General features: G+C 54.8%; 1 protein-coding gene across 2 annotated transcripts in view; it reads right to left on the bottom strand.

Moving 5' to 3' along the window:
* The window catches only part of RALGDS (ral guanine nucleotide dissociation stimulator), a 59,145-nt gene that overhangs the window by 30,404 nt on the left and 3,678 nt on the right, over positions 1-25,063 (bottom strand). The window contains exon 1 of one of the 2 annotated variants that reach the window (XM_032708418.1): positions 13,115-13,225. The exons of the other annotated variant lie outside the window; for it this stretch is intronic. Within the exon in view, the coding sequence (XP_032564309.1) occupies positions 13,115-13,210 (96 nt within the window). The 5' untranslated portion in view covers positions 13,211-13,225. Of the gene's footprint in view, positions 1-13,114; positions 13,226-25,063 lie in introns of those variants that run through there. 2 annotated transcript variants of the gene reach the window in all.

The raw sequence follows: 25,063 nt of genomic DNA, 5'->3' as shown, positions 1-25,063 counted from the left end.
ATCTACCCTCCTTCACTTTAAAGCCATTCCCCCTTGTCCTGTCACTCCCGACCCTTGTCCAAAGTCCCTCTCCAGCTCTCTTGGAGCCACTTTAGGCACTGGAGGGGACTCCAAGGTCTCCCCGGAGCCTTCTCTTCTCCAGGCAACTTATTAAGTATTTGCAGATGTTCTGTTAGAGCAGCAAGTGACAACACAAACCTCTGTTTTTCAAGCTTTCTGACCTCTAAAAGCTCATCAGAACAAGACCAACCTTGGGGGGGGGGGAATGGGGAGGGACCAAGCCACTTTCTCAGGAAGAAGTGACCACAGCACACTTTGGGCAGGCACCTAGATTCCTTCACAGCAAGGCACGGCACAGCATTTACAGTGAAACAAAAATACTCAGAAAAAGGCAAGATATAACTACTAACATTAAAATATGCCCAGAAAGCCAAAGACAACAGGGTCCACGCTGTGAAAAGCACCGAGACAGTGGTGCTTACAGTGTTTTGGCAGGGGGAGGCAGGGAAGCAAGGACCAAAGCTCACCCTGAGCTCGTTGTTTCGAGAGGATCACAAGATACCCGGTGAGTTTTGTTGCAGACCATCCCCACGTTTAGAGGAAGCTGCAGCTGCAGCTCTGGGTCACACTCTTCCCTTCCCACGTGCTCCTCCACGCCGGCTGTGACCCTCCCCGGAGTGCAGAGTTCAGCAGGCATTAAGCTGCTGAAGCCTGACACGCTGCAGACACACCAGAGCTCCCCTGGTAAAGACTATTATTTCTTGAGCTGTTGGTCTTTAAAGGCAGCTTTTATCTCCCTATCACCTTTCTGCCAGAATGTTTCAGTCAGCTCTTTTAACAAATACCACCTAAGGTGCTTGTAACCAAAAGAAAAACAGGAAAAACATTTTTCTGTGTTGCTTAGCAATCAGTGTGTGACGAGTTCAAGCCTCCCAGGTGCTCTGTTATTGTAATTTCCATCCCTGCTTGCTTGGGCCCTCTGCATAACAGTCAGGGAAAGAAAAATCACCGGTAGAAAAGAGGAGAAAGGTTACAAAGCCACAAAAATTTGCAGGGAAAGATGGGAATGGGTGTAGCCCCGGAAGGCAAGGGAAACTCATTTCTGAAATCAAACCAGCCTTTGTCATCTACCACAAAAGTTAAATGACACAGTGAGATTTCATTAGATATTGGAAACACACATCTACCACCTGGGTGGATAAGGAACACAGCGAAGCTCTTGCTATGCTCACCTTTCAAAAACCCACCCAAGGGCAGGCAGTACATTTTTCCACTGATGACAACCAGCCAAAATGACATGTTCAGCTGAATCGTGTAAAAGGAGAATCTCAGAAACAAGAGGCTCTGGCAACTGATCCACAGAGAAATCCCAGTGGATAACAGAGAACCCTTGCTCGGCAGAGCGCCTGTTCCTGCTCACCAGCTCCCATCCCAGCCCGTGTTCCAGCCCTGCTCTCACCTGTGCCTTCCCTGGCTGGCACAGGTGAGCTGTGCTACTGCAGGGAGGTGACAGGTACACCCACCTCACCTGTGCCAGACAGACAGGGAACTTGGACCAGCCTGTGGGTCCCATGCTCCAGCAGGGGAGTGGGAAGTCAGCTTTTATTCCAGCTGTCACCCCGCTGGCTCCTTTCCTGGGCTGGAGAAGGTGAGGGGAGGCTTCCTCCTGCCCTCTACCTGGGTGACAGCTCCTGCCAGCACATACTCAGGGCATCACTGAGCACCTGTGTTATCCCTGGGGACATGCTCTGACCCCACACTGCTTGTTCTCCCTGGGGACAGGGATGGAGGTTGGTGTCTGTGTCACCACCCCAGCATGCTCAGACTCAGCTCCCTGAACCTGACCAGCACCATTCATTCCCCTGCTGCTGGAATGACATGTCTGGGTGCAGGTAAGGGAGGGAATGGTACCACGGAGCTGCTAAGAAGTCCAGGACAAAAGTAATGCCACAACACAAGCACAGGGAAGAAGCATACGGAGTTGATATGTTGCACGAGATTAAATTATGTCCAAAGACCAGCTTAAACATGGAGCCAAACAGGCTGCAAGGCCCTGGGCTGCAGTGCTGAGCTGATCTGAAGACCTACAGGTAGGAGAACAAATTTACACATACTACAAAGAGTTATCCCAGTATAGGAATACGGTGGAACAGATTTAAATGCCAGATCCTAGGAATAAGCGAAGCAACAGCAAGGTGTCCTCCACACATAACATTAATAACACAAATAAATAACTGAGATTACTTAAACTAAGAAACCCAGTTAAACAGGAACAAAGCCCCTTAAGAGGGGATGTGAAAAGGATGTTCCAACAATGGTCCTGTATCTCCTTTGACCGCACGAACATCAGGGAAAGCATAAATCAAAACCCAGACGCGTCGGAAAGCCGCCGGCGAAGCTGCAGGAAAGCTGACTTGATCTGAAGTGAGGAGTGAAACCTTGGAGCCAGGCTCTGGCGGAGGGAAGAGCTGATGTGATTGAAAGTGAGCAGCCAGGAGAGGAGCCAGAGGGCCAGGAGCAGCCGCAGGGATGAGGGAGAGGAGCTGAAGGAGGAGCTCCAGAGGAGAGACGTCCAGCAGCTGGACCAGCACGCCTGGGTGCTGATGACACCACACAGCCCCTGCCAAGTCCTTTGGGCCAAATTCACCTCTGGGTCTGGGCTGGGACGCAGTGAGTGGACATGAAAACATTCTGCTTTAACAGCCTGAGCACACACTTACTGGTGTTGGCCACGTGAGAGTCAGGAAAAGAGGCTGGCAGGAGCTGGAAAGGGAAAGTTTCATTGCCCAGCCCTGAGCCGAGTATTGCAGAGATGAAACAAACAGTGACATGGCTGAAAAGTCAATTAAGAATTGGAAAAGTCTTTTAGTATTCCCAGGTATTGTCAGACCCTCAGACAAAGGATGTTTAAAAAAAAAATTATTTTCCCTTTGGTAATTACCACTTTAAAAGGTTTCCGCTCCGCATTGTTTCAGTGGGGGAAGTTATTCCAGGGCCTCTCTCCGTGGCCAGCAGAAATCTTTTTGTTGTGGGTTTTTGGCAAGGAGGAGCGGTGTTCTTCTAAACAATACTGTATGCTGGTGGCTGAGGGCCAGGTTTATCCCTTGGTTACAGTGGCATGAATATCAACAAACTTGTCAAGTGCCACCGAGTCACACCATGACACTGAGTCCGGCCACAGCACCGCTGACCCTCCCAACTTGTTACCTTCGAGCCCATGATTTATGTCGTTTTTCCTTCAAGTCCTGGCTCTGGGAATCACGTTGAGTGCCGAAGGATTTCAGTTTTCATTAAAACAAAAAGGTCATCCCATGAGCACTGAAACTACTCGTGTCGCTTCCTATGGTTTTGCGTCTCGAGACTGTTTTCGGTGCCTAAAAATGTACGAACTGAGAATGAAAATGTTTTTGTGGTTAAGTGTTTGTAAGAAGCATCTCCCACGTGGGTTTTCTGGTGTCTAATAATACATGAACTCATGGTACAGATGTTTTGGGGCATTTACAAGATTCTTTTCCTCCTCTCAACCATCTCATTTCATCATACTTGCACAGACTTAATTATCTGCGAGCCCTCAGCCAAATGCGTGAAGCAGGCCAGCGGGTTCAGGAGTCATCTGGGGAGAGAGGACACGGGCAGACAGACACCGTGGCAGCATTAGCCTTACTTTGGTAGGAAATTAGATTTTAAGCATTTTCTGGCTCCCCTAATTGCAGGGAAAACAGCAAGGAAACACGACCCGAGCTTTTGCAGGAGGGTCAGGGAGCAGACAGCCAGTGAAAGAAGCTGCTCCCCGAGGGTCTCATCCCGCTTCAGCCAGACCTTCTGCAGCAGTGAGGCCCCATCCTGCCCCCGAGGAGCTTCTCCCAGGGCACAGAACTCACGGGCTGATCAATCCATCCCCTCCATCATTTTTTTTTAATCTCAGCAGGGAACATTAGGCCCGTACCAGTGGTTAATTACCCACTGCCACTCACAGCAGGCGGGTGAGGAGCCGTGTCAGGGTTTCCATTACACGCGGGCGCGTAACGCGGCGGCACATCGGTGCCACGCCGGTGCCACGCCAGTCAGGGCACGCATTGAGTCATCCTTTTGCAACAGCCAAACCCCCGGGGAGCTTCCCTTTCCCCCTCCTCACCCTGGCCTCGGTGGGGATTCACCCCCTGCCTTTTGCAAAGCTCCCTCCCGAGCGGCCCGGCAGTGAGAGGGTGGGCAGGGGGCACGGTTGGCACCGGAGGGCCCCTGGAAATGGAGGTTTGTTGTTGGTCTCGGATGGAGTTTGGGCCATGCTGCGACCAGCTGGGCTGTCAGCAGCAGCCAGGTCTGTGACACGTGGAGACTGACCCCGAAATAACCGGGGAGGGCTGGGAGGACCAGTTCACCCCAGTGAGTGCAGAGGCATCGAGCCCTGAGCACTGGGAAAAGGTGGAGCTGCAGCCACTTGGCTCGTCCGCCTCCTCCCTTGTGCTTCCCGCATCCCTCCCGCCAAATAGAAAGGGAAATCCGGGATTTTCGGCTGCTTTTCATTCCCTCTTGCTCTGCACACAACAGGGTGGGGAGGGATTAGTCTCCATTTCCTGCCTCCAGTCAGTTCCAGGGCTGCCCAGACGGGTACCCCGGGCCAGGGGCTCCCCGACCCACAACCACGATGCTGCCAGACCCCACATCGCTGCAACAGCTGCCCCATCCTGCCTCCTGCTGCCCCCAGCACATCTCCCCAGAGCCCCCAGACGTGCCTCCCAGCTGCTCTGCTCGGTCAGCCCAGGCTCTGGCGCCACAAACCACATTTCCCCTCCTTCCTCACTTGGTTGCAGTTTCTAACTTGTGCTTAGTCTCCAGTATGGGAAGTAGAAGTGCTGGGGAGGGCACTATGATGAACGAAAAACCCCAGACTCTCAGAGCAATGCACAGAGGAACCTAAAGGGAGAAGAAAAGGATGAACAGAAAGGGGGTTATTTAGGGGGATTTTTGGGTGCTGCTTTCCTGGCAGGCGGGAGAACAAGCCCCCTCACCTCGAGTCACCAGTGTTACTGGGGTATTGCTCTTGCATTTGTTTCCCTGTCACCACCATCATAGCCAGACACTACCAAGATTGTCACACAACTCATCCCAAACAGCTCCTCAACACCTCTGAGTGAAGGGCCTGGATCCTGCTGGCTGTCCCCTGGAGCTCAGGGCTCAAATTAAAAAGGCAGGTGGCAGCTGTCAGCAGGATGGGATTGGGGATTCCCCACTCCCAGGCTGCCAGAGGGAGCAAAGACCTGATGTCCTGCTGCCAAGTGCTGCTGCAGCCCCAGCACGAGCCCAGAGAAGCTGGAAGAGGAGTGAGAACATGGGGCTGAGGATGCCTGCATGGGACTGCACAGAGATGACCCAAGAAAACCAACAAATCAGCCCCTGGATGCAAACAGAACTTGGGATTCATAAAGTCAGGATTTTAAGACAGAGGAAAGTCCTTGCCATAGAGACACAGAGGAAGACGAGCACCTGAGATGCTGCTCATGACCAGCATCTGTCTGGAGGTGATGCCTGAAAGCTGTGGATCAATCAGAATATCAGGGCACTAGCAACACGCTGCCCTCTCCAGACCCAGTGCGTGATGCCATACACACAACTCCAAGAGCTGGGAGTCAAAAACCCCAAATATCACACGTTCTGCCCAACCTGAAACTGAACCCCCAGCCCCCCCGGCCTGCTATAGTACAGCATTGTCATAGGACAGAGCAGCCAGGAGAAGCTGGGGAGAGCCATCTATCTCCTTGGGGCAGGGGAGCCAATCCTTTCAGCAACATTGATACCATAACAATGCAACTAAAGCACTCCAGGTTCACCACAGACAGAGCCAACACCGAGCTGCATCTGGCTGTCCCGTCACTCAGGCTGTTTTACCACCTCGCAAGTCCCACTGAAACCAAAGATGCTATTTGCATCTAAGCAGCATGTAACAGCCAGCACAGTGACCAAACCGAGCTGCTGCAGGACAGGGCTCCTGTCAGGGATGCTCCTTAGCACTATTTGAAGCTCCCACGGCTAAATCCAGCCCTACCTGAATGCAGCAGCGGTGCCCATCTGTGCTTGGCAACGCTTAAACAAAAGCAAATTGCTCTCTGATGCACAGGGACACCGGCGTGCTGCGAGGGGCGGGGGATCTGCTGGAGCCATGTGTTGGCTTTGGAGAGGTGCCGGGAGCCCCGGGGCACGTCGGGGCTGGCCAAAGAACAGCGACTGTGTGTGACAGGAGGATGCTCCAGCAACACCACGGACCACAAGGGCACAGCTTGTGTCAGCAAGAAGTGGTGCCACCCACCTCTGCGGTGGCAGCCACATCTGAGGGCAGGCAGGGTCCAGCTCGAGGCTTTCACTGCAAGTCAAGGCACACCTCTGCTTCTGTGCTGCCACTCTCAGCTGTCTCAGCTGCTGCACAGCCCAGGGCTCTGGGCTGCTGGAACATGGGGTAATTAAATAGGGACATCTCTGATGGAGTCCCTGGATGGGAGATGCCCTGGGCTATACCTGTGCTCTGCTGTGACATTTGTGGTTGTGAATGGGGCAAAACCTTCATCCCTCCTGTGTTTGCAGCTGGCATACTCCAAATCAAGTGGCTGTATCGATAACAGCCTTGTCCCTGGTCCAGCCCCCCACTGCTGGACGCAGCACAGGAGGCTGTGCAGAGCAGGAATGGAGCCACGGGCAGGAGACACCCACACCTACTGACTCACCACCTCTGCTTAGGGAGGGCAGGAGAGCCAGGGCCAAATTGTCCCTGTGCTCTGGCAAAGACCCCAAGCAGGCACTGAACACCCCGCCTTGGATGGCCTGTGCTCTGCCAAACCAGCCAGTAACCGGGATTTGCCTTATTTGAGCACACGTGGGCACGAGGCAGCACTGGCAGCACTCACAGCACACTCCTGCAACAGCTGCTCCTGCAGGCACTGCCCTGGGCCCTGATGCACAGCGACAGATGAGAGCAAATTGCACTGATGGGTCCTTATTGAATCAAACTGTCAGGAGGCAGCTGCTCCGCGCCCGAGCCACCGCGTGTTGGGGTGCCCAGCCCCGGGGCGTGGGGATGGAGCCAACTACTGCCAGCAGCTCATGGGCACCAGGGCTGACTGTGCAGCTGCCTCGGCAGTGCCTGCAGCCAGGAGAAATGCTCTGCCGAGTTCCAGGGTCCCCACGGCACCATCAGGATGGAAAGTGAGAGCAGAGAGCGAGAAAGCTGAACGCGAAGAGAGGAGATCCCATTTCACTTGAGAAAGGGAAAGTGCAAGAGGCAGAGCCTCTGCCTCCTGGAGATACACATCTACAGAGTAAAAGCTGCAAGAGGAGCAAATTCTCACGTTGCCCTCAAACTTCAGACAGGGAAGTTGGTGCTGAAGGATGAGACGGAGGAGCAAAGAAACAGAAATGCTCTAGGAGGTCACCTTGAACATCAGTTCATGGTCTTAGCTATAGGCTATAATGCCACCAAAATCGGTGGCTTTACCTTGCTGTACACCAGTCAGGGATGTGGCACTGGGTACTTCACCTCATTTTCTCTGCAATGAGCACTAGCAAGTACAGCTCCAGCCAGGCCACTTATAAAAAGATATTCAAAGTAGATCGATGGAACAATTACTGGAAACATTGTCTCCTTCTGCACTTGCAATAAACAGAGAATTAGCACTGCTTTAATTAGCAATAACTCCATCAGGGCAGCAGGAAGAGTTGGTCAGACAATTCCAGCCCCTGTGGCAGTGGAGCACTGGCAAAGTGTTGGAAAGCACAGGGAGCTGTGGCACACACAGCCGAGGCAGCCACCAGAGATCCACTGGCGTGGCCAAGCCTGATCTGCTGGCTGTGAATGGGCCAGGCACAGAGGCCCGGTGAACACCACACATCCCAAAATCTGCAAATAGGATGTCTCAGAGGCGATAGTGCTCGGGCTGTGATGACAAACCCTCGGGCAGGATGAGCCCCAAGGCAGGCTGTACCCCAGGGTGCTGCGTCAGACACTGGCCAAGGCTCCAGAGGTCTGGGGTTTCATTCCACTTTGGCAACCCTCGGCTGCATGACTGCATCAACACCGTCCTGCTAACTGCTTATTTGCAGTAACCCTGATATTACTGGCCCGGCCCTCCCCTGGCTGTGTTTCACTTATTTGTTCAGAAGAACACAGGCACATGAAGAGGTGAAGGCTCCAGATGCTTTAGTACCAGTGACCCAAACACAGCAGCAACCAGTGACCCTTTCCCCCATCCCTTTCCAGCCAGTGAAAAGGCTCAGGCATCACACCCAGTTATTCCCTTACTGCCCTTACAGATGAGAATTCTACCTGGAATTCTTTTCCCATAGCTTCTAGTTTTCTCCAAAGAAACTGAGTGACGATTTGCCAGAGGGGAAAGGAAAGTTTGGCCAGGGGCAGGGATGGAGGGATTTGTTGTTTTTGACTGCAACTGTGGTCAGGAAATGGTCCCAGTGCTCATCTTCAGCTCCTCCCTCTTGATAACATCTACCCTACGAAGGCAGTGGAAAAGAAACAGCCTTTGATACGACTGAGACCGAGTTTGATTCACGGCAGGGCCGTTTGCAGCTGTCACTTCACCCCAGCGCTGGCATACGGCTTCAACCTGGGACTGACACCAGCACCGACTCCCTGGCCCCTCTTGACTCCCAGTTTGAGCCACTTGACTCCCAGTTAAAGGCTTCCCAGCCAGGCTGCAGGAGATGGCGAGTGGCTCTGCCCCAGCCCAGTCCCGCAGCAGGACAAGAGGCTTTGACCCCAGCTCACACGGTGGCCCACGGGCACCGCTGCAGTTGTGACCCACATGCAGCTCCCAGGGGGGATCTGAGCCCCCCTGACCCAGCGTGAGGGAAGCACCTCCCTCCCAGTCACCAGGATTCAGCCTCCCAAGCTTCCCAAGGAAAGTGCATTCCCAGCCCCTTCACAGTGCTGTGGACCATTCCCGCTGTGGGACACGACCCTCAAGTGCCAGCTGGATCCCTCGGGATTCAACAAGCACAGCCCTTCACTCCTTGGTGCAGGGGAAGTAACACCATTCCCACCCACTCCCGCAAGGATTAATTAGTTATTTACGCAGCACTCCAAGGTAATACCGGTGCTGCAAACAGGAACAATGAAGCTGGAAATTAGTAGCTCATTACTGCTGATCCGAAAGTTCTTCTGTGTGCCAGAGGAAAACGTTTCACCCAGGATACCTGGGCTGCAGTCAGCTAAGACACTTAAAGCTCAACCGAACGAGGTCTCAAATGCAGCAGGGAATAAGCCTGTGCCACAGCAAACCTGGGAACTAATCATTTGCTCCCATCACCAGCTCCTCCGAGCCTGGCTCTGAGGTCAAACCAAGCTTTTATCTTCTCCTGTATTTCAATATGCTGGGGAAAAAAAAAATAATATTAGAGGAATAAATTAGCATGTGAAATGTAATTTAACTAATTAGCTCGCTGGAGTGGAAAATATTTGCTAACCACTTTGAAGTCAAACCGACTGCACTTCTTGGGATATCACAGAGGAGAAAGGACAGAGGCAAAGATGGGGAGACTGCCAGGACAGGCTCTGGAGGATGCAAGTGCCCAAGCAGGACACTGAGATCTTCCCACGATCATTTCTCTTTTCTTCTCACTCTGTAGAGCTGCATTAAGTGTCCAACTCAGAGATAGCAGAGCTGGGAGAGACCACAGCTGTGCTGCCATTTGCTGGACATTGCAACAAAGGGGGATTTCCCAGTGATTTTCATCATGACACAGGGCTGGGTCAGCTGCTTGGAATCAGCCTGGGATGCCCTGGGATGCACAACCAACTCACCAGGCAGGAGGGATGCACTGGGACTGAGCAGCAGCATCCCACCACTGCGGGACATCGGTCCCTCCCAGCCCTGCGGGCTCCCACTGGCAGGGAGTGGATATTGCCAATTAAGCTGACAAACAACGTGCCATAAAGCTCCATCATAGTGGGGAACTGTCTGAGATGCCACAAGAAGCCGTTATATCACTTGCAACAGTCTGTTCATTGATTTCCCCATCTCCCAGATATAGAAACTGTTGCTCTTTTATTAGCAAACCTTTGGAAATCCCTCCTCGTAATAGCAAAGAGAGGCAGCCTGGGCCATTTTGCAACTGCTGTGGCTGAATTATGAAAGGGAGGATTGACAGCCCCTTGGAAAGGCAGCAAGGGACACAGAAACAATGTGTCCTCTGCCCGACATGCACCATTGGGAGTAGCCCGAGGGATATGTCCCCCTTCCAGATGGGCACCCACTGAACACGGGCATGAGCACCCCATGTCTCTCCATCACCTCCAGTGCTCCACTGCCAGCTGGTGAAATATTCCCCAAAGGAGCCCCAGTCCATTGTTGGGGCAGAGCAGTTTTCCTGAATAACAGGAATATGAGGTGCTGACCCAACGAAGTTGCTGTTCTGGGAGAACAGGCTTGAGCCAGAGGCTCATGTCTTTTGGGGTGTCCCAACCTGGGCTTTGCCTGCCACCCTTGCTCCTTTCTGACACCAAAGCCGTGCTCCACTGGGAATCCAGCCTGAGGTGGGTCAGCTGTGTGCTCAGTGAATGAATGTGCAGCACTAGGAAAGCCCAGTTCTCAAGCCAGGCCTTCCCACAGCTATGGTCCCACTGCTGATGGACACTGACGGACAGGATCCTGCACAAGAGCCCCAGGAAACGCAGCCCCCAAACTTTTCCCAACCTGCTTGCACAGTCTCCAAGAAGAAAGAAAATTAACGAGCCTGCAAATCCTAAAATAGAGGGGGAAATGCCAGCACGGCTCCCTCCCCCCTGCCCACGCAGCCTGGGGACGAGACAGCAGGGAGATGAGCAGGGACCTGCACACGGGGGTGGGTGTGAGACACCAAACCCTGCCTGGCTGGGGGAATCTTTCAGCTGTGAAAGAGGAGTTTCCCCATCACCCCACAGACAGAAATGCCACTCAGGATTTCCCCTCAGCACTTCCCCACTGGCCTGTGTGTCGCAGCAGACGGAGCTGGCAGCTCCACGGGGGTGTGGGACCTGCTGTGCCCCCGCTTTCCAGGAATGGAAAATGGAGCCTCAAAGCAGTGGAGTGTGAGCATGGAAAGGCAGAGCAGTCCCTAACCCACCTCCTGCTCACCAGTGCTGCCAGCCAGAGCTCGCCCCTGGGGTCTCATCCTGCTCTGCCCAAGGCAGGAGAGGGCAGGTGGTGAAAGCATCAGTGGACTCAGAGCTGGGAGAGGTGACCATGGCTGGGAAATGTGAAAATGGGGATGTTGGAGACCAGCTCCCAGTCTGACCTCCTGGCAATTCGAGTTTCCACAGGAAAGCACTAACCTTTTCTGTCCTGCTCTAACACCCCAGTGATGACCTGAGGGCTGGGGACACCCTGATGTGCCAGTTACCGACTGGTGTCTCAATGTAACACAACTCCCAGGACTGGCTGTCATCCAGAAGCCACCACAGGGTTAGTAGGTATTGCTAAAAACCCAACCACACCAAATTAAAAAAATTAAAACCAACCAGCACTAACACATTGCACAACCCCCTTAAAAATTATTTTTCTTTTCTACAAAAAATCCAGGAATACCATAAGCACACAGAGGTCCCTAAGTGACCCAAGGCCGGGGCATTCCCTGTGCCCTGTCCCAGATGATGCCCAGGTCTCCAGCACGGGGAGGGAAGCAGGGAAGCCTCCACCTGTGTCGGGCAAACCCTGAGGATCCCCCGCGCTGCACCAGGGGCCGCAGGGAAATCCAGCACCAGATTGCACTGCTGAGCAGGAACGGATATCGGCTGGCGTAAACCCTGAGAAATCTGCTGCTTAGAAATCAAGCTAAAGGAGAATAAAGCATCCAGCCACTGGTTCACCCGCTTCATCCCGTGCTCCAGCCACCTGCCAGCGCCCGGCTGCCCTCCCTCCTTCCCGCACAGGCTGCAGGAGGTACCTGCGCTGCCCATCCCCGGCACACCCCACCCGCTCTGCAGTGGCCCTCACAGGTATCCTCTTTAGTGCAGCAATGGATCCTGGCAAAGCCCCCGGGGTGTTTCTAAATATAGGAGGCTCCCTGCAAGTCCCCTGTCCCTGCAGAGACATTTGCAGGCGGCTGAGCTGGGGCTCCCCACCCCTGCCGGGATCCAACACACCGCCCTGCAGGAGAGACCTCCCTCCTCCCGGGGCAGCGGGCTCGTTTCTGTGCTGTCATTTCACCCCTGTAAGCACAAAGATAATGCTGAAGAGAAGGCAACGGTAACTGTGACAGATCAATGGATGGCCACCGAGAAAATCCAGATTTAAGGCTCCTGCAGTGACACTACACACCCTGAGCACACACAGCAAGAGCATGGGCTTTCCCTGCTCCAAAATCAAAGGAAGTTTTGCCTCAAATTTTAACAGCACCCGGATCACACCCAAACCCCTTACACAGGTGGGACACAGACCCACCCACCAGCTCTGCAAAGCATTGCCCCTATTTCGAGTTCTCCAGTGGCTTTATCCTTCCCGACACGGATTCGTGGTGTATTTCTGTGAGGGGCAGGTTAAGGTGACAAGAGGAGCCCTCAGCAGGAATCCTCTGACCCACATCGGGAAACCTCCGCCTCAGTGCTGCAACCAACACCAATTTTTGCATCGTGGACCAAACCCTGTGCTTGGCTGCAGCTGCAGCAGAGGGAGAGGGCAGGAGCGATGCCCAGGGACTGTGACACCAGGCAGGGCAGCCACCGAGGTGTGTGGAGGCAGAGCTGAGCTCTGCAGCCGATTGCTGCCTCCCAGGTTTTCACACCCATCATTCCACAGTCCAGGGCAGCAGAGCCAGGACACGCAGCAAACACTCCCTTTTTGCATCGAGCTACAACACGAGTCTTATTCCATCCAGAAAGGCTTTCCCTCCCTCCCAAACCCTTCCTTTCGTTCTGGTGCCCTGCATTTGTGCCACAGTCTGCCTCCAAAACACACCACTTCAGAGAGGAAACAGTCACATCTGGAGGCGGTGCCAGCTCTTGGCATCTTTAACTTCACCAGAAGTTCACCACCCCCGGACAGTGCCGGGGTGGGGTCACAGCACCTCTCTGCCCTTGCACACCCACCCTGTCCCCGGAGCCGAGCGCGGGCTGGCGGCTCAGTTGCCTTCTACTTACATCATCATCCTGCACGCTCAGGGGGATATCCAACATGCACATCTGCACAGGCTGCACCAGAGCCTTCTGCACGTTGAACAAAGGTTTTGCCTCCATCTTCCCGGGGATGGAAGGGCTGCTCATTCTTCTCTCTCTCCTCCGCCGCTCCTCTCCCAGGGAGCGGGTCCAGCCCAGGCGGCGAAGCCGATTGGAGATCTCTCTCCCTGCCCGATTTTTGTCAGCACATCTTGCCAACAGCTGCTGCTTCTGCCGCTCTAAGAGGTCTTATTTCCTTCCTCGCGAATCAAAGAGCTGCGAGGAGCTGCACCGGGAGGCTGTGTGTGCGCGTGTGTGAGCGAGTGCGCCTGTGTGCGTGCGGGTGTGCGGCCGCCGATGCTCCCCAGCCTGGGGAAGCAGCCCTTTGCGGGCACACCACGGCGCTCTGCCTTCCCCCCCAGCTTCTCCTTCCCTTCAGGGCAACCCCCGGCGCTGGCTCCGGCCGCTGCTTTGCACTGGCGCGGGGTTTTCCAGCCTCATCTACATGCGTGGCACTCGCAAACCCCGCGCATTGTCTCCGAGACACAACAGGTCCTGCCTGCTGTTGATTTCTGATTATGATCAAACTGTGTCTGCAGCAGTTGCAGCATTTCCCTCTGGCTGTTGTGACAGGCAAACAAGCAGAGCTGGAAGGATGAGAGGGTGTGAGACAGAGAGCATGAATGGCCAGAGCTGGAGCCTCCCCTTTTCTTTCCTTCTCTTCTCCCATTCCTGCTTTCCATTGTCAGAGGCAGTTTCAGCTCAACGCCGCCTTGTACTCCAAGGACCAGAGTGAGGCTTAAATAATTCACATCCAGAGAGTGCTTGGGAACCTTATGGCACTGAAAATGCAGCGTGGCACTAAAAGACAGTGACTGTTGGTGATGGCTTTGTTTGTAGGACAATTCTGCATGGAAAGTTTTGCCCAGGTGAGTGTGGCCTTTCCCACCAGAGAGCCTGAGAATCCAAACCAGGGCTTTGCTAAAGGGAGTATGGCACAGAATGAGACAGGTTTGCTATGAAGAGCATCGTCCTGTAGAATTTGCACCGATGGCAGAAGTAGGATGAGGGTCTCAACGTGGAGCAACACGTGTATCACCTACATACACCTATCACACAGATGTTATTGCTCTCACAAACAAGAGCAAACCTGGGGCAAAGCCCGAGAGCCATCACCTCACCCTCACCAGCTGCAGACACTGGGCTCAGTGACTGGAGGAAACACCCAGGGTGTCTCTCCCCGGGAAGGGCAGCAGTACAGAAACACTTTGGTGGGTTCATCGATTCACACCCAGCAAGGGGAGTCACTGGGACTACCCATGTACCCAACAGAGGAGTTTGTAAAATGCCAATTAAAAGTACCCATTGCCCTCAAACAAACAGGAGTTTATGACCTTCCATCTGCCCTTCATGCTGGGCCCAGCAGGGATGACATAAATAGGGCGAACAGACCCTGCTGCTCCAGGTAGGTATTTTTATGTGGTTTCCCACTGCAGGCTGCAGTGGGTCCCACTTTGGGGAGTCTCTTGCCATAGGTCAGGGACGGTGCAGCTCTTTCCCGGCTTTCCCAAACCCAGCCACTGCCTGAGGCCACAAACCCGGCTTGCAGCACGCCTGGGTTTCGGAGCAGAGCCGAGGAGCCCCGCTGAGCCAGGCATTCCTGCGGCATTAGGTAAGCTGGGCTTGGCAGCCCCGCTCTGCGCCCGGCCAGCGCTGGGCTGACTCACTCACACAGGAGCCAGAGCTGGCCGAGACAGCGGGGTTAGAGGGGTCTCACACACACACACAGACCCTTCGTGCTGCCCACAATCAGAGCTGGGCACCTTCCCAGCACAGCAGGGCAGAGTGTGGGACAGCGGGGTTCCAGACCGTCATTTTCTCAACCCAAGGGTGAGAAAACCAGCTCTTACAGACTGCAGGAACAGGAACTAATGGGCAAGCCTGGAACAAGACCAGATTGGGATAAACACACCATAAATTTTTAACCAGAAATTAGACAAGATTTTTCAACCACCATGGGGCTGAGACAAGCAGCAGCAAGGACAACAGGGCAGCACTGCAGTGGCTTCAGGAATGGCTTCGCAGGGGAGGAGAGAGGGGAGGTCACAGCAAAAGCACATGGACAAGGAAAAATATCCATGGCCATCTCCCAGCTTCTGACTGACAGCATTTTGGCAACTCTTTCCATGGCAGAGAGGTGGTGGCACAGGCCAGGAAACACCTTGGCACAGCCAGTCTCTGTCCCTGTCCATACGTGATGCCTTGGTGACTCAATACAATGTGCATTCCCATGGAGGACAGTCCCACATTTCACAGCGCTGTCACCAGCAACAAAACCTGGCCCCAGCACGGGCAGAACCCACAGCTCTGGTTCCAGGAAAAGTGATTCAAACCTGTGCTTCAGCCCCAGCTCAGGTTACTCACCTGCCTGCAACAACTGGTCAGCAGAGCTTGGCTTTCCAACAACAGCTTTCCAGTAACAAGCTGGGCTTGGCCAGCTGGGATTGCAGCTTCCAACAAGCCTAAGTGGCTGTACCAACATCCTGACGCAGATTTCACACTCAAATGCCAGAAGCTACAAGGGCTACCATTCCTAGGAATCCATTCATCATTCTACTCAGAAGTTAATCTGTCCCATGGGAACAGGATTCTCTGCAGAGGTGGTGTGGAGGTGTAGGAGTCCTGTCATCTGCTGGTGCCCAGGTCTGCAGGGCTCCCCTGGACTTCATGGTAACATCAAGGGATAGAGAGAGAGCTTGCTACCCCAGAGCAAACACTTCTGGCTCAGTTTGCTCTGCTGGTCCCCGGAGCCCAATGACCTCCCATGAGGCAGCCAGAAAGATGCCCGAGGGACAATCCTTCTGGATAAAGTCACAAACCACACGGGCAGACTGCAAAGGAGAACAAAACCCCAAGTGCAGAGTCCCTCCCAGTGTAGTGTCTCCAAGAAGAGACACTGGGCAGGGCAGCAGAAGAAGAGGTTGGACAAAAGAAGAGGTGCTCCAGAGAACCAGCTCAAACCAACCAGAATGGCACATGGGAGCTGCTGTGCACGGAATGCTCTGGTCAAAGGTAACCAGCCAGATGTTGTGGGCATTTACACAGTCCCAGAAATAGTGTGAAACCTTCCCCTCCTCTCCCAGGGCCAGCTCATGCATGTCCACCCACCAGTGTCCCCAGACACCTGCCCCAGTTGTGTTAACGGTCCTTCAGCAGAAACTGGCAAAGTGGCTTTGAACAAATTCCCCTTGGGAGATCTGCAGCAGAAGCACAAAGCAAAGAATCCCCTGACATCAAACCAGCCCAGACAGGGTGATCCTACGCAGATCTTTAAATGACAGCCTCATCCTACTGCTCCTCCAGTCTGGCTGACACGAGTGGAAACCGTGCTATGATCCCAGATCCTCCGGCAACAGCAGCCGAGCACCTTAACCATCCCACTGCATGGATAACAGAGAGCCATCCCCACAGGCACAGGGAGCTTCTGGAGCCCCACGGCAGCCTGTGCCAGCCCCAGGAGTGGGGGAGCCCTGCCAGGGGTGCAGGAGAAATCTCCCCCTGGTGTCTCCGTACCTCCGGCACACAGGGAAGCCCCAGCACAGCCACTGATGCTTCCCTGCTTCATTTTGCACTGGAGCTTTATTGTTCCTGCAGCTCCAGCTGAGCAGATGAAGCCCATCATGAGACCTCACTGCTTAGCAACCATTACTGGGAAAATACTGTTTTCCAGTAACAGTCTTGGCAGGAACAGAGCAACTGCAGGGCAAATACACTGCAATTCCTGTGCCGGATGCATCCTGCTCCCAACTGCCCTACTGCTGTCCCAGGGAGAGACTAACTCCTGCACTGGGAAGTGCATCCATTCCTTAAGGTCTAAACAGCCTCTGCCACCCTGCAAGCACATCATTTTGAGCACATGAGGATGGACCAGGACTGAACCTCTGGACAGGATGCAGGTTTCAGGGACAAACTCATAAACAGGAGGATCTTGATACTCAGCATTCCTGCCATGCTGTGAACATTCCAGGAACTGGGACCAACCTCTCCTATCACACTGGTCATTCCTTACACCAAGTGAGTCACAAAAGCCCAGCTAAGGAAGGCTGACTCTAGTGCTTGATGCAGTTAAGCATCAAAGGCTTCCACAAAATTAAAGAAATTCCCTAGAAATAACAATGGCCAGTTTGTTTTTAAAAGGAAATTGCAACTCCCTGTATTGTGCCCAAGCCCAAACATCACAGCATCCTGCACCAGAGGAATGACAGAAAACCAGCTGTTTTATTTTCAATGTGTGAAGCTGATAGAAAGGCAAAGAGGAAAGAAAGTAGCATGAGAGTAAAAGGCAAATGGAAAATCCCAAAAGCTCTTCCCCTTTGATATTTCTCAGTAATAGAAAGAGGAAACCCGGTTTCAAAACCACGGAAATCCCAACCCAACAGCATGCCTCTGGAGAAATCTGGCATTTACAGAAAGCCTACAGGTAGACTTAGAGAGGCAGGGACAGGCACAGACATGGAGATGGATGCCTGCTGGGACTTCCAGGATACCACGAGCAGGCAGGATACCTATTTATTTCTCAGTGAAAATCAAAGGCACTTTGGCATCTACACACGTGTGCTTCTGTATATCCCATCTGAAATCCACTTCTCTTGTCCCAAACTAGTTGTGAGAACAAATCCCATTTGATTTGAATCTGCACCCTTGGTTTTAGGCATTTACTCGAAGAAGCCGCTGTCGTTCCCTCCAAGTCACTCCCGGCAGCAGCCGCAGCCCAGGCTGCACCTCACGCCTCTGGAAAGCCCGTCTGGCATTCAGCATCCTGAATAAATACCCATGCTTCCCAGAATAGATACGTATGCAAAATTAATTCGCAATCAAGCCCGTGTGAAGCACAAGACGGCCTTTTAATAGGTGCAGAGCAGCAATTACCAGTGCAGAGTGAAAGCCAACAAGCATTAAAGGAAGGGTGGGGGGAAAACCAATTAGTTTTCTCGGGATTCCTCCACACATTTGTCACTTAAGGGATTTCAATTTTCACGCTCCCCTGGGGGCTGAGAGTGTACCCTGGGAGCCAGTGTGTCTCCTGTGGGGAGGGGATGGGGATGTGTCCCCATGGCCTCCCCTGCCGTGTTCCCCAGGATGTGGCTGTGCTGGGCTGGTCTCCATGGAGACTGTCACCGCAGCAACGGGGACCAGCGGTGCTCGTGGGGCTGCAAAGGAGATGAGGATCACCTCTCCCCTCTAGGAAAGGGACCATCAGGTACCCACATGCCTCCTTTCTGCTTCCAGCACTGTTTTCCTGCATTGACAGGATAAAAGGGATGTGCTGCCTGCAATCCATCTGCCTCGTCCCTTGCCGAAAACGCTTTATCCTGTTGAGATCAGTCCCACGGGAGCTGGTGATACGGAGCTGTCGGGGTGGGTACGGATCGGGAGGGAGCCGTGCTCGGGGCTGTCATGGTAACAGTTGATTGAGTTTCTGTAACCGCCTCCCCTGGGAGGTGGGGACAGAGCCCGGGCTGGGGACAGCACTGCTGCAGCCCCCAGGTGCCCAGGGGTGCGGAGCCCCGGGTGGGCAGAGCTGCCCTAGGAGGGGACCTGCCATTCCACCACGACATGGCCATTCCATCAGATGGGGTAGAGGAAGGACCCCCTGACCCTGAGTGGCTCTCTACTCCCTCCTGCCCCCCATTCCACCACTCTGCAGGAGGGAAGAAGGAATTAAGGAAAACAAGCACCACATAACTGCCTGCAGTCCACAGCTGCTCCCACGACCCCCTTCTTGGTTCACCCCAAATCCATTTCTCACTAGGTTAAGCCCTTTTAATGACACCTCCATGGCCTCCCCACCCCATGTGGGCCACACTGTGCTGCTGGAGAGACCCTGGCATGGCACTAACACCAGGAAACCCCTGGCACATGTGTTTTCTGCATGTATTGCTGGGATGACTGTACTCATGCCTAGATGCCCCACTTCCCAACTTGGGCAGACACAGCAGGCTTTGGAGCTGGGGCTGCACGGGTGTGGGAGGCTGCCACAAACACCCACATGCCCATTGCTGTTCCCTGCCAGCTCCAAACCTGAGGGAAAGTCCCATCATCTCCCAAAACACCTGGCCATCAGGGGAACCTGCAGCACAGGAAGATTTAAGAAAGACTGGGGCCAAGAATAAGCTCCCAAACATCAGCACAGCCTGTCCCCTCTAGGGCAGCTCCAAACAGTGCCCTGGCAGTGCAGCCACCCTGCTGGGACCCAGGTGGGCACAGCACAGGGCACAGCACAGGGCACAGCTGTCCCCACGCCAGCTCAGCAGCACGACCAAGTGCTTCCCACTGCAAACATCTTTGCTGGACAAGAGAAGATGCCGGGGGGAATGGAGAGCTGAGGGTATTAGCAAGCCATGACAATCCCTGCTGTTACCAATTGCACTTTTCCTACAGGGATTTATTCCACCTGCCAACAGGCCAGAGCAGCAGCCCGTCTGTGGCGAGGCCAGACTGGCAGCAAGGCCTGGGCATCTCTCTGGGCACATGTCTGCAGACAACCAGGGCCACACAGACACGGTGGAAAGCACAGCACACTGTCTGGAGCGTTCACCAGAGATGGAGCATCCACTAATTCACCCACTTGGCCAAGCCTCCAGCTCTGGGCAGGGCTGTTCCCTTCAGCATATTTTCCAGGGCTTAGCTGAAGCTTAAACAAACCCAAAAGAGGAGGTTCTAGTCTCCCCGCCCTCGGAGCTGCTCTCATTGTGCTGTTTAAAACCGTCTCAGCTCCTCACACAGGCTTCAGCCTGCATTACACACGGCCCAGAGGTTATCTGCAGATCCACACCACTGCTCCGTGTCACTTGGCAGACAACAAACCGTGGGATAGAGAGATAACAGACACAGCTCTGGCAGCCTGGAGGTTTCCAGCCCTACACCCTGAGCCAAAGGCTCTCCCAGTCCTCCCTCTTCACGCCTGTTTTGCAGGCTACGGGGTTTAAAGAAGTCTCCACCACAGGCAGTCCCCTCTGCACCAGCCTGTGATAGCCAAGGACATGGGAAACACTTGTTGCATGGCCAGATTCCTGAAGCAGGTTGATTTTCCTGGAAGTTTCCTTCAGGGCTCCCATCCAGCTGCTCCCCACCCTCCCATTCCAACAGCGAAAGGTTCCACGTTGCTTCCTCGGCTGCAGGGGGAGTCAATGCCTTGTGCAGAGCTCTCCCAAGAGGAACGGCCCTGGATCAGAGAGGGAGAGGCATTCCAGACTGGAATCCCCTGAGGGAGGGTGAGGAGGGGAAGGACAAGGCGTGGTGGGACTGAGCAGACCCCAAGGCTGTCAGCTCTGGTGGACACAGTCCAGAGAGCACAGAGGCCCTTCCCCGACCTCCTGGGGGCTGAGGCTGGACCTCAGCTTTCCCAGGCCTGGCCCCTGTGCAGCCCACCACGGAGGGGGCTGGGAGCCTGCTGCATTTTGGGGATGGCAGTTGTGAGCTCTCTTTGCTGCTGCACAGATTAATGAGCCCATCCCACCAACCTGCTCTTTCCAGATGCTTTCTCACAGCAGAGGGGAGAGCAAAGCCCCCCAGGCACTGCAGAGCAGTCCCTGCTCTCAGCTTTCAGGCCAAGCCACCAAGACCCCCCCCCAAATTCAGTCTCCTTTTCTCCAGTCAAAAACCCCAGTGACCTCGGCCGCTCCTCGTACGGCCCCTTTACCATTTCCACGGCCCTTCTTTGGATGCTGTCCAACAGCTTTATATCCTTTTTTTCTTAATTTTCAGGAGGCCCCTCCCAGCCTGGCACTCAGCACAGGGGGCAGCACTTCCCCCCCCAGCCCCAGAGCCATCTCTGGCCGCACACCCTGCACAGCCCTGTGGTGACTGTGCTGCAAATCGGATGAAGCTCATTCCCGGGGGCCCACCATTGATTTCCGTTGCCTAACGACAGGAAAGCTTTATAATCCTATTAACTAAACACCCTTTCAAAGCAGCACAGGGAACAGTGCAAAGGGGACTTGTGTAAGCAGTCAGAACCACCCAGAGCAGCGCCCAGCCCTGGTAGGTGCTGGATGAGTTCCCCAAAAGCAGGGCTGTGACACCCAGAGTGGCCAGTGCAGGGTCAGTGGTGGCCACCACAGAGACAACTTGGATCCCACCATGAAACACAGGTCACTGAGCCAGGAGGGCTTGCACAGGGACATGGTGCCCACACAGGCAAACTGGCAGGAGTTGGCCCCTGAAATGTTCACAAATATTATTGCACCTGGCCCTACTTAGAGATGTTTGACAGCAAAAGATACACAGCTTTGGCCAAAATATATAAACATTTCGTGGGAGAATGTGAATTTCCTTGCAGCTTTCTAAGGAGAAAGGATACATTTCATCATCTATTTGCAAAACGTTTCAAGAATGCATCCCTCCCTGCTAGTTAGCAAGGATAGCCAGTGCAGGGAGGGGGGAACCATAAACCAAGCTTGCAAAGGATGTAAAATCTCAATTGCCAACCCAGTCCCAGGTACCCAGAGCCACACTGCACTTCCACACGAGGGTGAGAAGCCTCCACGCTCTGGTGAGCTCCGAGGAAACGCAGTGACATGAGAAAAACAGGAGAAGCCGCGGGTCCTGTGGCCAGACCTCCCACCAAGCGCACAGCAGGGGCTGTGCCACCGGGCAAAATATGGATGGATGCCTGGCTGATACCTCGTCAGACTAAAATCCCTCCGGGTGCACATTCCCTCCCGACGGCAGGTGGGGATATCCGCAGCGGTTCGCCTGAGGAGGAGGGTCCGCGCTGCGGCAGGAGGGAGATAAACGCCTCTCCACCAGCGGGGACGCACCTTCCCCAGACTGCGGGAGCATCCATCACTCATCTCCCCTTCCTTTCCCTTTAATTATTGCTATTCGCACAGCTTTGCAAATCGCCAGGCCTCACATTTTCCATGGTGGGTTTTGGATGTGGAAGCACAGGACGGGCTCTCTGTCGGGGGACACGATGCCACCAGTGCCACACGGTCCAGGAGTCTGGGCATGGTCTCCTAAACAAAACCCTTCCTCTTTTAGTGCTTATCTCACTGGAGGCAAAATAAACTGCCCTCCACGAGCACTGGGGAAGGAGAGTGTCCAAACCCCCCCCAGTGGGACAGGGACCACAGGCTGTGGCTTCCAAACCCACTCCACCAAGGCACAGTGCTTGACCAGCCTCATTATTTTGGTGGCACCGAGGACGGCACAGCCACCAGAAGAGCCTTCCTGTCACCATGGAAATGCTGAACGGGAGGGTTTGAAGCCTGCTGGGACTTTCAACCTCTGCCAAGAAAAACAGGGCCCTTAAACAACCACGAGCCCTCAGTGTTTGTAGGAGGAGACTTGTGCTCCCCTTGGCTGGGCATGGGGCAGCCAGCGTGGGGCTTCTCCCAGGGAAAATACCCTCGTGGGTTGAGATAAAAATATTTTAATAATTGAAATATAGTAATAATGATGATGATGATGATAAAGAAAGGACACCCAGCCCTGCTCTTCCAGCCTTCTCACAGGCAGCCCCATCCCTCAGCTGCTCCTGCCCTGGACCAGCTGCCCTCTCCCAGGGAGCACCCACCAGATCTGCCCCACAGACACCCCACAGCTCGGGCAGCAGCTGCTTTCTAGGCCTGCACAGCCAATGCTTTTGTGCACCTCAACCACCACCACCGTGGGAAGCCTCCTCCATCCCCTCCCAGCAGATTCCACCGCTGGCTCCCTCCGGGGCTGCCCAACCTCCTTTGGAGAGGGGCTAAAAGCAGCCAGGGGCCGGCTGTATTCCCATTCCGTGTAAATTGGAGCGGGACACGCAGCAGCAGCCACCCTGACCAGGGTGTTTCCGCCTGCCCTGGACCTTTCCACGCCACCCTGACCTGTCGTTGTTTATCACGCCGGTGGCGTCTCCTCCCCAGGGAGGTGAAGAGCCGTGTCCGCAGGGGACACTGTGGAGAGGGACAGGCAGGAAACACACGGTGGGAAATCCGCTGTGGGATGGAGCCAGTGGGGCCAAAAGAGCCGGGCAGGGCGGCTGTGAGCATTTCAAAGGGGCTGCGCTGTGGAACGACCTCGACCTCCCCATCCCGTGAGGGCCCGCACGGAGCCGGGAGGGCTCCTTCAGTGCTGAACACGGCCCCTGAAGTGTTTGCTTCCTGCCCTCAGGGCAGGCAGGGAGTGGGAAACAGACTGGGACCGCACGGAGGAGGAAAGATAAAAAGGATCAGCGGATGTCCCCAGGAACCCGCGAGGGAGCAAGGCAGACACGGCTCGCAGGGTGTGATCGGCCTGCACGCGCTGTCGGGGAGGCTGGGAGCAGGTTCACACGGCCACATCCCGAATCCCAGGCAGAGCATCACCCCTAGGCTGTGCCAGTAACCAGCATCCCAGCTGCACGACCCCTCCAGGATGCCAGGAGTGCTTCTCCCATCACCAGTGATCCCCTCTAACAGCACTGTCCAGCCCACAGCAGTCAATGTCTGCACTCATTTTATCACCTTCCTTTTCTAGAGCCCAAAGGGAAGTACAGGACCTTATCTGGGATATTTTGACATCCCAGAGCTCTGATGTCACATCTAAAGCTTCTGATTTTCTCCAAATCCTACACAAAGCAGGACAGATCAAGGAAGGGCTTCGCCACCCTCATTAACCCATCAGGGCACCGCTGCACCCTTTCCTTCCCCCTGTCTTTGAAATCCCTCTCCAGGCAGGGTGGTGAAGGACACTGGATTGCAGCTACACCTTCTCCAGGGAGCACGTGAGGTTCACCAGCCCCAAGCACAGGAGGCAGGAGCCCGTGGGGCCACAGCAGAGCACAGCCCAGCAAACCCGGGGGCACTGGGAGGCTGGAAATCTTTGCAGAGAATGAACTCCCGCTGCGCTCCCGGGGCCTCGAGGGAGCGGAAACTCTGTGATCCCCCAGCACGCCACCACCAAGCCGCCTTTGACGTCAGCTCATGTCTACAAACATTGTCTTTGACCCGCAGCCAAAACTCGCAATGTTGGGGAATATCAGCGGAGAAAGAGAATATCCACGGAGACGTCCCGCAGGGACCCGGCCCAGAGCTCTGGGTGGCCGAGGGCGAGCACACAGGCACACCCGGGGTGCCTTGGGAGCCAAAAGGTCCCCAAGAAATCGAGCGGCTTGAATCGCAAATCCTCAAGGAAAACAGATGGGCGAACCCCGCCGCAGGTCACGCAGGCTGGACTCGGGGCAATCCCAGCAGGAAAACCTGCTAACATCTGGAGGCTCCCGCCCGCCAGCGCATCCCGCGGCAGCCGGCCCCAGGCTGAGCAGGAGGGATGTTTGTTTGGGAGGCAGCTCAGGCACCCAAACAGCTGCCAGCAGCTGCCACGGCCACCCCTGAACGCCGGCGCTGTGCCAGGCAGCGGGGCAGGGACACGGCGTGTCCAACACCCGCCCCGGGCACGGAGGGAACGCTCCTGTGCCGGCACTGACAGCGCCGATGTGGCAGCCTGGAAAGCAGCACAGGCACCTCTCCCGGCCACCCCGGGCTGATGGAAAGGTCACGCGTTCGCCTGTTGTTTACTGAGTGCTGGGGGATGGGTTGACTGGTGACAGTGGGAACAAGCACAAAAGGGAGCTGTGGGTCGGGGGTTTCTTTTTATAGGAGGGACGCGGTGATTGACACGGCCTTGCTGAGGTCTCACAGCAGGCCCACAGCGCCTTTGGGATTGAGCCTGAGGTCTCCAAGGATGGAGCTGGCTCATGTTACTCATCACCGTGAAGCCAAGCACGGCTCCTCCTGGGTGAGCTCTGCTGAGCAGATCTGCTCCCCCCAGGGGAACCCAGCTCGGCGTGATGGGCTTTCCCAGAGAGCCGGACGCCTGCCATGTCCCTGCTCCCATCATCACTGACCCTTCTCAGCACCGATGAAGGCAAACCCAAAGCAGTAACTCATAGGGAAAACAACAGTG

Source organism: Chiroxiphia lanceolata, chromosome 21 (assembly GCF_009829145.1).
Source record: "Chiroxiphia lanceolata isolate bChiLan1 chromosome 21, bChiLan1.pri, whole genome shotgun sequence".
Lineage (NCBI taxonomy): Eukaryota > Metazoa > Chordata > Aves > Passeriformes > Pipridae > Chiroxiphia > Chiroxiphia lanceolata.
Note: the sequence above shows the minus strand (reverse complement) of the source record. Positions and strands in the feature narration are given on the sequence as shown.